Below are 7617 nucleotides of genomic sequence, written 5' to 3' on the forward strand. Positions count from 1 at the left end.
GCAAAACCAACAAGAACAAAGAACGAAAAAAACAATGTACTTCTCAATCAAATAAGACGTCAAGAAAAAACAACAACAAGAGTTTGAAGTATTCGCTACACATATTTTTTCGCGTATTGTAGGAGTTATGTCCAGATAAGGTCCTTTTTTTTCCGGCGAGATTACTCCTTGTATTTGTTTTCACACCTTGCCACTTTTTTTTTCCTCCCCCCCCCCTTTTTTTTTCCATATCGTCTTCCTTCTACATTGTATCATCTTCCTCATGCCCCATTACCTCAAAGTTGTGGGGCATGAGACGGAGGAACGGAGAGAAGAAGTATATTTATTCACGTCCTCGCTTTACTGCTGCGCAACTTCTCGTATTTACGTCAAAATTTACCCCCAGTTGCTCTTCTCTTTTCTGCCGCAGCAACACGTACTGTGCCCAGCAGCTTAGTGTCGACATAGGCGTAGTTATTGACCTAAAGCAAGTGTAATGCAGGCAGGGGTAGCCGACGGTGAGAGAGAAAATGTCACATGCACCCACCACCCCGCAACACGGCGCCACAGTCGCTCTCTCAACATGCCCACGCATGCGCACAGAGGTGTGGTGCGCGATGTCGCAAAAGAAACCTCAAGGCACAAATACATACACACACAGAAACATATATATATATATATATAGCAAACGGGAGAAAGGAAGCAAAGTCAGTGTGAGTAGTAAAATAATGGGCTAGAAAGCACGGAAAAGGAGACCCAAATAGAGGGAAAGAGGCAATACTCTATCTAAACACACTCATTACCTTTTTTTTATTTTTAGAATCACTTTTCAGGTGTTGTTGTTGCTACTTTGGCTTAAATTATTCCATTTTCACTCCCCCCACGTGGGCTGTTGACGCCCCACGCGGGCAGAGTAAAATTTTCAGGCAACAACTTACAGGCATTTGCACAGATGAGTTCTTTCGTTTCCTGCTCAATTTTTTATTTCCTTTTTTTTTCCCCGTCCTCGAAACGCGAGGCGGTGGGTTGACTCGGCTCTCTCCCTCACCTTGGAAAGGAAACACACACACACACAAACACACAGCGCCCGCAACTTTTTTCCCTTTCCTTCTTTCTCTGCGGCACCCTCGTAGCACGCCGCGGGAACGTGGGCTCTGTCCTGGGGAGGGGTGCGGCGGCAAGCGCGGGGACCAAATATTACATATATATATATACGTAGGAGAGACTGACGAATGGACAAGGAAAAAAAAAAGCGAGAGCAAATGGTCACACAACAACAAAACCGCAAACAAAGAAAAATAACGATCCGTGTCGTATTGTGTGGCCTTTATTTGCCTTCGCCCTACATATATATATATATATATAATCCCTCCTTTTATCAGCCCTACGTTTTCCTCACTGTCCTTTTACTATAATTATTTTCGTTGTTTCTCTTCGTTGTAAATATCGGGCAAAATAATGAATGCGTCAAGCCCTGGAGAAACCTCCATGTAAATGTGTTGCTGGAAGATTCACAAATTAAATCAAACTGTAGTTCATAATAATCGCATACAGTATACATATATATATATATGGATATACGTGTGTGCAACGGCAGAGAAGCCATGAAATCGATATATGCAAAAAGGTGGAGTGCAGAAAAAGAGCGCAGTACATAACAAATCACCTTTTTGGATCTTGTTATTTGTCTTCTCTCCTCGGAGGCTTGTCAACCCACAACACAAACCACAAAAAGTAAAGAAAGTAAAAAAAAAAAAACAAGTGGCGGCAAGTGCGCAAAAAAAATTGAATGTAGAGAAAAAAGCACCTGCACCGAAAGACAAGAAAAAAATCTGAAACAAAAATTGCAGTTGCCCATAGTAAAAAAAAAACGCCTACTCATGAAAAAAAAAATAGGTATATATATATATATATATAGATATATAGATATATATCACCAATTTTTTGATTTTGCCTTGCTTCATGTGTCTCAGCCGAAGTTCTTTATTTTCACCGCATATTTAAACATAAATGCAAATATAGATACAGAAATATAGACCAATATGGAGGAAAAAAAAATACAAAGTGGTGGTGGTGGTGGGGGAGGGGGGAGGAGCGGAAACAGCGGTGTTAGATGCGACCAGGCACGACGGGCATAACCCTCCTTCACGCAGAGTAGGAAGAACTTCTCCATACACGTACGCGCGCGTTTTCCGCCTCTATATATATATGTATATATATATATATAATGTGTTTCCTTCAATTCCACTCACTGTCATTCACTTGTTTGCTCGTTGTTCCTTGAAGCGCGTGCTCTTTCCTTCCCTTCTTCCAGTTTCATAGAAAAAGTATTTATTGTTATACATGCGTGCAAGTGCACGCATCTGTCTACTTACATAAATATATCCCACTCACGCTCCTTTGTACCTACAAGGGCAAAAAACAAACCAAAACAGACGCATAAAAAAATAATAATAATAATAATAAACAACAACAACAACAACGTCATTCCCTGCACAGAAACGTACAGTGATCCTACACCTCACCTTTTTATGTTTCTTTCAAGGAAGCAGAGGCGTCTTGTCACCGTCTGACCAAATAGAACAATCCAGGTTATCCACAAATGTCCATTCAATGGGATTCGTCACCGCACTGGAGCTGCTGCGTGCGCTGCCACCCCCCACCGACGAAGATGAGCAAGGCGACAAGCGTGTGGCGTTCTGAGGAACTGCGAGGTAAAAGTTCTGATTGGCGGATGCCCCGCTACTGGCAGCAAAGTCAAACCCCTCAGAAGGAGCATTCTGTCGTCCCACTGAGCACGACGTTAAGGCAGCTTTCTTCTTGTTCGCCACAGCAGTCTCCTTGCCAAGCCCACTGGAACGTTCGAAAGCAAGTGGCTTTGAGTGTTCAGTTCGTTTTTTGATCGGCGCAATGGTGTTGGAAGCTGGTGCACGCTTAAAGTCCTCCTCCACGTTCGGGTCCACATGAATGGTATGAATAAAGTTGCAGTTCTCCCCTCGGTTGCATAGACGGTTGAAGTAGTAGTGGGCGCAGCGCGAGGGCGGCCCCGCGTGACTTTTCCGGTTGAGACTACCGCGCGTAACCAGAATGCGTTCACTCGGAAACGTCTCGGCGGGTTCCCGGCCATTTGGGGCCAACACAAAAATCATCTCTCCAGGTGGAAGACGCTGATACGTGCAGCGCTCCACGCTTCGCCAGGAGTAGTTCACGTGAATCGGACACTGCGACGCCCCTGTTGTATCGGCATGCACAAACTTGCACATGGAACCCTTCCAGCAGCTCTCCGGGTGCCCAGGGACATATTTTCGACATAGAACCAAGCGTGAAACGCCCAATGACGCGTGTGGCACCTGCGCAATCGCAGAGACTGGAAGAGAAATAATGCTGCTAAAGTCAGGAGCATACACATCAACGCGTGACTCACCACTGACCTTATCACACTTTTCATTACCATTAATATCAGGCTTGCTTTGCGCAGGCGCGGGGGCTTGTTTGCTGCAGTCATTGCCTGGAACATTGGCAAATTGTGGTGAAGCCAAGCTATTCCCATTTGGCTCCACTGTAGTTGGGGAAAAATGATAGGCAAAAGGCATTGGATGCGGAAGAATATGCGTGGTAGGTGATGCGAGCGGGGAAACCGAATTCTGGAAACTAGGAATTGTCGCCTCACCCACGAATCCGACCGGCGTTGACGGAGAGAGGGCTCTTTCTCCAGCATCTCTCGAAGATCCTTCAAGCGAAAAATTCCCACTGCTGCTGCGGCTATAGCCCGTGTGGAAAGGCTCACTCCCAAGTAATTGAGGAGGAGTTAAGGGGCCTGGAGTGGCCAAGACCAATTGCTGGACGGGTACACAAGGAATGGGTTGCCCATCGCCTATATTTACCATAAACACAGTTTGCTGCTGCATCGGCTGGGGAAAAGGGGCCCTCACCGCACTGATTGGGCTACGGGGAGCTGGTGACAACACAGCAGCCGAAGCAGTACTTGTAACAGCGGCAGTATTCCCAGTCAAAGGAGTAGGCGACGCAGACGGAACACTTTGAGCTGGAATACAAGCGGGTGATCTTCCAGAGTTTGCTTGCATCATGTAGACATAGGGTGCCAAGGAGGTCGAACCTCCCCGCAAGGCGCATGACGAGGAATTTATGGCTGAACCAAAAAACCGTGACTGTGTGCCTCCAGCGGCACCATTTTCAAACGTGCTTCGGTCACCAAAATGTGCCTGATACATAGCATCCCCGCAACACACGTGACTATTGGGAGTGCACATGTTTGAAATAAGCCAATCACACTTACTGCACTTCCGTCTCGCCCGCAAACCCTCGTTTAATGTTTGCTTGTTGTCGTGTTGTTGTTGTTGTTGTTGTTGTTTTGAAGTTAATTTGCAAATTCTATATTTTGTTTTTTTGTTTATCACGCCACCCACTCGCTCCCAAGCTTTCACTCCAACGGCGGGTGCTTTTCTTTTTTTCTATTTCGTATTATTATTTTTTTTTTGCTTATTCTGTTTTGTTTTTGTTTTTTTTTTCCTCCGTTTCTTGCCGTTTCCCTTCGCGTCACCTCCAGTGGACGCGACCGTGCAGTTTCCGTCCTCCGTCGGGGGCGGCGGGGTGGGCGGTGGGTGGTCGTCAACGCCCGGTGCTCCGACGCCTCCCAAAACCTGCAGCGACGGCCTCGACGGGTCCAGGTGTCGCTTGCCGGAGGGCGCCGCAGAAACGGCGATCAGAAAAGGCGGGGCACACACTCACGCTAAAAAAAGAACAATTAAACAAAAAAAGGCACACAACAAGGGGCTGACGCAGCTGCCAAAGAATATTGGCAAACAAAAATGTACCGAGGGGGTGCGGTTCCCTTAACCCTTCCTTAGTGGGTCCTCTCCTTATCAGGGACGAACTGCCGGCTTCGGGAACGACGGGTGTAACTGACGCCCTGCAATCGCAATTCCCCTCGGCGGTGGTGAAGTTCCTCGCGCTCTGTCGTTAATTTTTCTCTCCTTCGTTCCTCTGCCGTGCATGTGTGGAAGAAAAAAAGAACAACAACGACAACGTTCTCGCCGAGAAGCGGGACATTGAAGCAGCAGCCACACAGGAGTAGGCAACGGAACAAAGGCCATCAATTGCCTCACAGCGCCAAGCAACATATGCGCAGAGCGACAGCTCAAGGAAGCACAGTCAAAAAAAATTATTTAAAGGATGATTGGAAGCAAAATACATCGTTTTTTTACTGTTTTGTTTTGTTTTCTTTACCAGTCGGAGAACAGGAGCAAATATGTGATCCTGTGAAGGCCTCCCGCTCGCCATTCATCTCCTACCATCACCTTTCCTGCGTGGGTTTGTACGACCGTCTTCAAAGAGGGGGAACAAAAAAAAAAAAGAGATCGGAAGAATGAATGCCTACAATACTCCCGCTTTTTTTCTTACACTCACATCTTTGTTTTAACCTACTTTTTTTTCCCGTTTCGGCTGTGCTAGGTGTGTGGCTTCGCAAGCTGTTTTTTTTTTTTTTCTAGCTCTCTCTTTCTCTCTCTCTCGTTCCGGCCCTCCTTCACTGTTAGAAACCCATTTTGGGTGCCCACTGTGCACCACGCCGTGGGGGCACGCGTGACGGCGCCAGCTTTGCGGCAGGCACAAGTTCCCGGCCTCGCCCCCGCGCACCCGCAGCTTCTGCGCCTACGCATGGCCCCTCTTGGGGAGGGGGCGAGTTACGACCCCTCCTTCACAGCGGAGTTCCCCGACAACTTATCTTTTGCCGCAACATCGGCGTCGGTGGCCGCACGAATACGGGCAATCAAGACGCTTGTGGAGATGCCCTCGGCGCGGGGGGCGGTTCGCAGAATCCCAAGTCGCCTCGGGACGGCGTAGAACGTGTCATCAGGGCGGTCGTACTCGGTGCCGCAAACAACAACGTGAATGTTATGCCGCTTGATCATCTCCTCCGTCACCCCCGAGACGGGGCTGTTTGGGATAACCTGCGAAACAAACTTGCACAGCCGCACCTCGTTGACGCGCTCCTCCGTTGTCATGATGGGGCGTCGCTTGTAATTCTCACAGTCCTCGTCCCCGCAGACGCCGACAATGAGACGGTTGCCGTGCTGCAAGGCCTTCTGCATGAAACTTTTGTGTCCCGCATGACACAAGTCAAACACGCCGTCGCAAAAGACGTTCTTCACCGGCACAAACAAGGGAATCCGGGTGGAGTAGGAAAGATCCACGAGCATCCCAATAATGTAGAGAACTGAGGCGACAATGGAAAAGAGGTCATTAAGCACGGAGCCGACGCATATAAACAAGACGGCGGCATGCACACGACGCCTGGCAACGTTGCTGACGTGCACTTCTATTGAAAGAAGCGCAATCACAAGAGCCCCACTAATGACGCTGAGAATGCTGTAATGATTCAACGACACAAGTCTGTAGAAAGGCACAAAACGTGCACTCAGACAAAGCGCAATCCCACTCTTGTACTTGCGATTCATTTTCAGCAACGCCACATTCAAAAAACTCAACATCACCAATAGCAGGAAGCTGTACATGGGAAAATTGGAGGTGAACAACAAATAAAAGCCCGTGTCGGGGTAGACCAGACGAATAATTAAGGCGCACAAGATCAATAAGGACAACTCCGAGTCACGGAAACAGTAAGTAAGGTGATACGCGAGGTTCTTCGCCTTCTCCCGCTTCAGGTTATCTGCGTTGATACGACTAAGCACTGTATTAAACTCCACTAACTGCAGCGCCATGAGCAAGTACCATTCCGTTTGACGATCACTCACATGAAAGGCCTCCATAAGTGTCAGGGCAAAAAATATACGCGAGATACTGCTACAGACACGAGCGAAAATGTCACCCAGCGGAGTTGCAGATCGGAAGTGCTTTGCGTGAACACCATCCAGCGAGCCGCACACAAGCGACACAATACACAATAAACACGACAACAAGATGGGAGTCTGATCCTGTAGGCTACCAGAATCCACTTCCCCCACTTGGTAATGATCGCTAATAATTTGGTAGGACTGCATGGAGCTTACCAGGCCCGCAAGTGTGATGGCGTTGGGCGCCACCATCTCAGGCACCACGTGGCGACTCATCGCCAGCCAGAGTGGGTGGAAGATCACCGTGACCAGGCTGCTCGGACGCGTGTCAACAAACGTCTCCGCATGGGCGATGCGGTCGCGCTCGAGGGGTGTGAAGAAAAAGCTGTGGTCAATGAGATTAGATGTCATATTCGTTATGATAGATTGGACCCGTGGCAAAACAGGAGGCTGCCCAGGACGAAGCAAGCGGGGATGGAATCAGTTAAGCCGGCGACTATAGCAGTCCCCCAACGCGCAACGATATAAACTGGCACCGACAAGGGCAAGGGGACGTCAAGAGTCAATGCGTATTGTGTAGCAAAAGAGGCACCACGCAAAAAACAAAAAAAAATAGTACAACTAAAGTTCGCTTACAATGCTGCGTGTACACGCGTGTGCGGGTGCAGCGAATTCTCTCTTTATATATCTATCTCTCTCTCACTCTGTTTTTTTTTCCTGTCCCTCGTGTTTGTCAACCGTTGCGGAACCACTACCTAAGCGGTTGGGGGTAATTCCGAAATGACGAATGTGAGCTGGCGCGGTGTTTGGCCCTTTCCCGCTTTTG

At 48.2% G+C, this 7617-nt stretch overlaps 2 protein-coding genes across 2 annotated transcripts, besides 16 other annotated features; both read right to left on the bottom strand.

Annotated features, from left to right (window-relative positions):
- The first annotated feature begins 644 nt into the window (after positions 1–644).
- Positions 645–663: a microsatellite.
- Positions 664–1039: 376 nt separating this feature from the next.
- Positions 1040–1062: a microsatellite.
- Positions 1063–1322: 260 nt separating this feature from the next.
- Positions 1323–1344: a microsatellite.
- A 189-nt stretch (positions 1345–1533) lies between these two features.
- Positions 1534–1559: a microsatellite.
- Positions 1560–1708: 149 nt separating this feature from the next.
- Positions 1709–1740: a sequence feature (A-rich).
- Positions 1741–1876: 136 nt separating this feature from the next.
- Positions 1877–1913: a microsatellite.
- A 130-nt stretch (positions 1914–2043) lies between these two features.
- Positions 2044–2068: a microsatellite.
- Positions 2069–2178: 110 nt separating this feature from the next.
- Positions 2179–2206: a microsatellite.
- A 188-nt stretch (positions 2207–2394) lies between these two features.
- Positions 2395–2418: a sequence feature (A-rich).
- Positions 2419–2445: a microsatellite.
- Positions 2446–2462: a sequence feature (A-rich).
- A 57-nt stretch (positions 2463–2519) lies between these two features.
- Tco025E_08177 (zinc finger protein family memeber) lies at positions 2520–4211 on the bottom strand (the record flags this gene model as incomplete). The annotated part of the gene is made up of 1 exon (XM_029375032.1): positions 2520–4211. One exon carries the CDS (start codon positions 4209–4211, stop codon positions 2520–2522), a length of 1692 nt encoding a protein of 563 aa, XP_029224841.1.
- Positions 4212–4317: 106 nt separating this feature from the next.
- Positions 4318–4351: a microsatellite.
- Positions 4352–4439: 88 nt separating this feature from the next.
- Positions 4440–4508: a microsatellite.
- A 686-nt stretch (positions 4509–5194) lies between these two features.
- Positions 5195–5224: a microsatellite.
- A 265-nt stretch (positions 5225–5489) lies between these two features.
- Positions 5490–5510: a microsatellite.
- Positions 5511–5681: 171 nt separating this feature from the next.
- Positions 5682–7202, bottom strand: Tco025E_08178 (putative cholinephosphate cytidylyltransferase A; the record flags this gene model as incomplete). Its single annotated transcript, XM_029375033.1, has 1 exon — positions 5682–7202. One exon carries the CDS (start codon positions 7200–7202, stop codon positions 5682–5684), a length of 1521 nt encoding a protein of 506 aa, XP_029224842.1.
- Positions 7203–7464: 262 nt separating this feature from the next.
- Positions 7465–7497: a microsatellite.
- The last annotated feature ends 120 nt before the right edge of the window (positions 7498–7617 follow it).

This window comes from Trypanosoma conorhini (genome assembly GCF_003719485.1).
Source record: "Trypanosoma conorhini strain 025E chromosome Unknown Tco_14.4_contig_00715, whole genome shotgun sequence".
In the NCBI taxonomy this organism is placed as follows: domain Eukaryota; phylum Euglenozoa; class Kinetoplastea; order Trypanosomatida; family Trypanosomatidae; genus Trypanosoma; species Trypanosoma conorhini.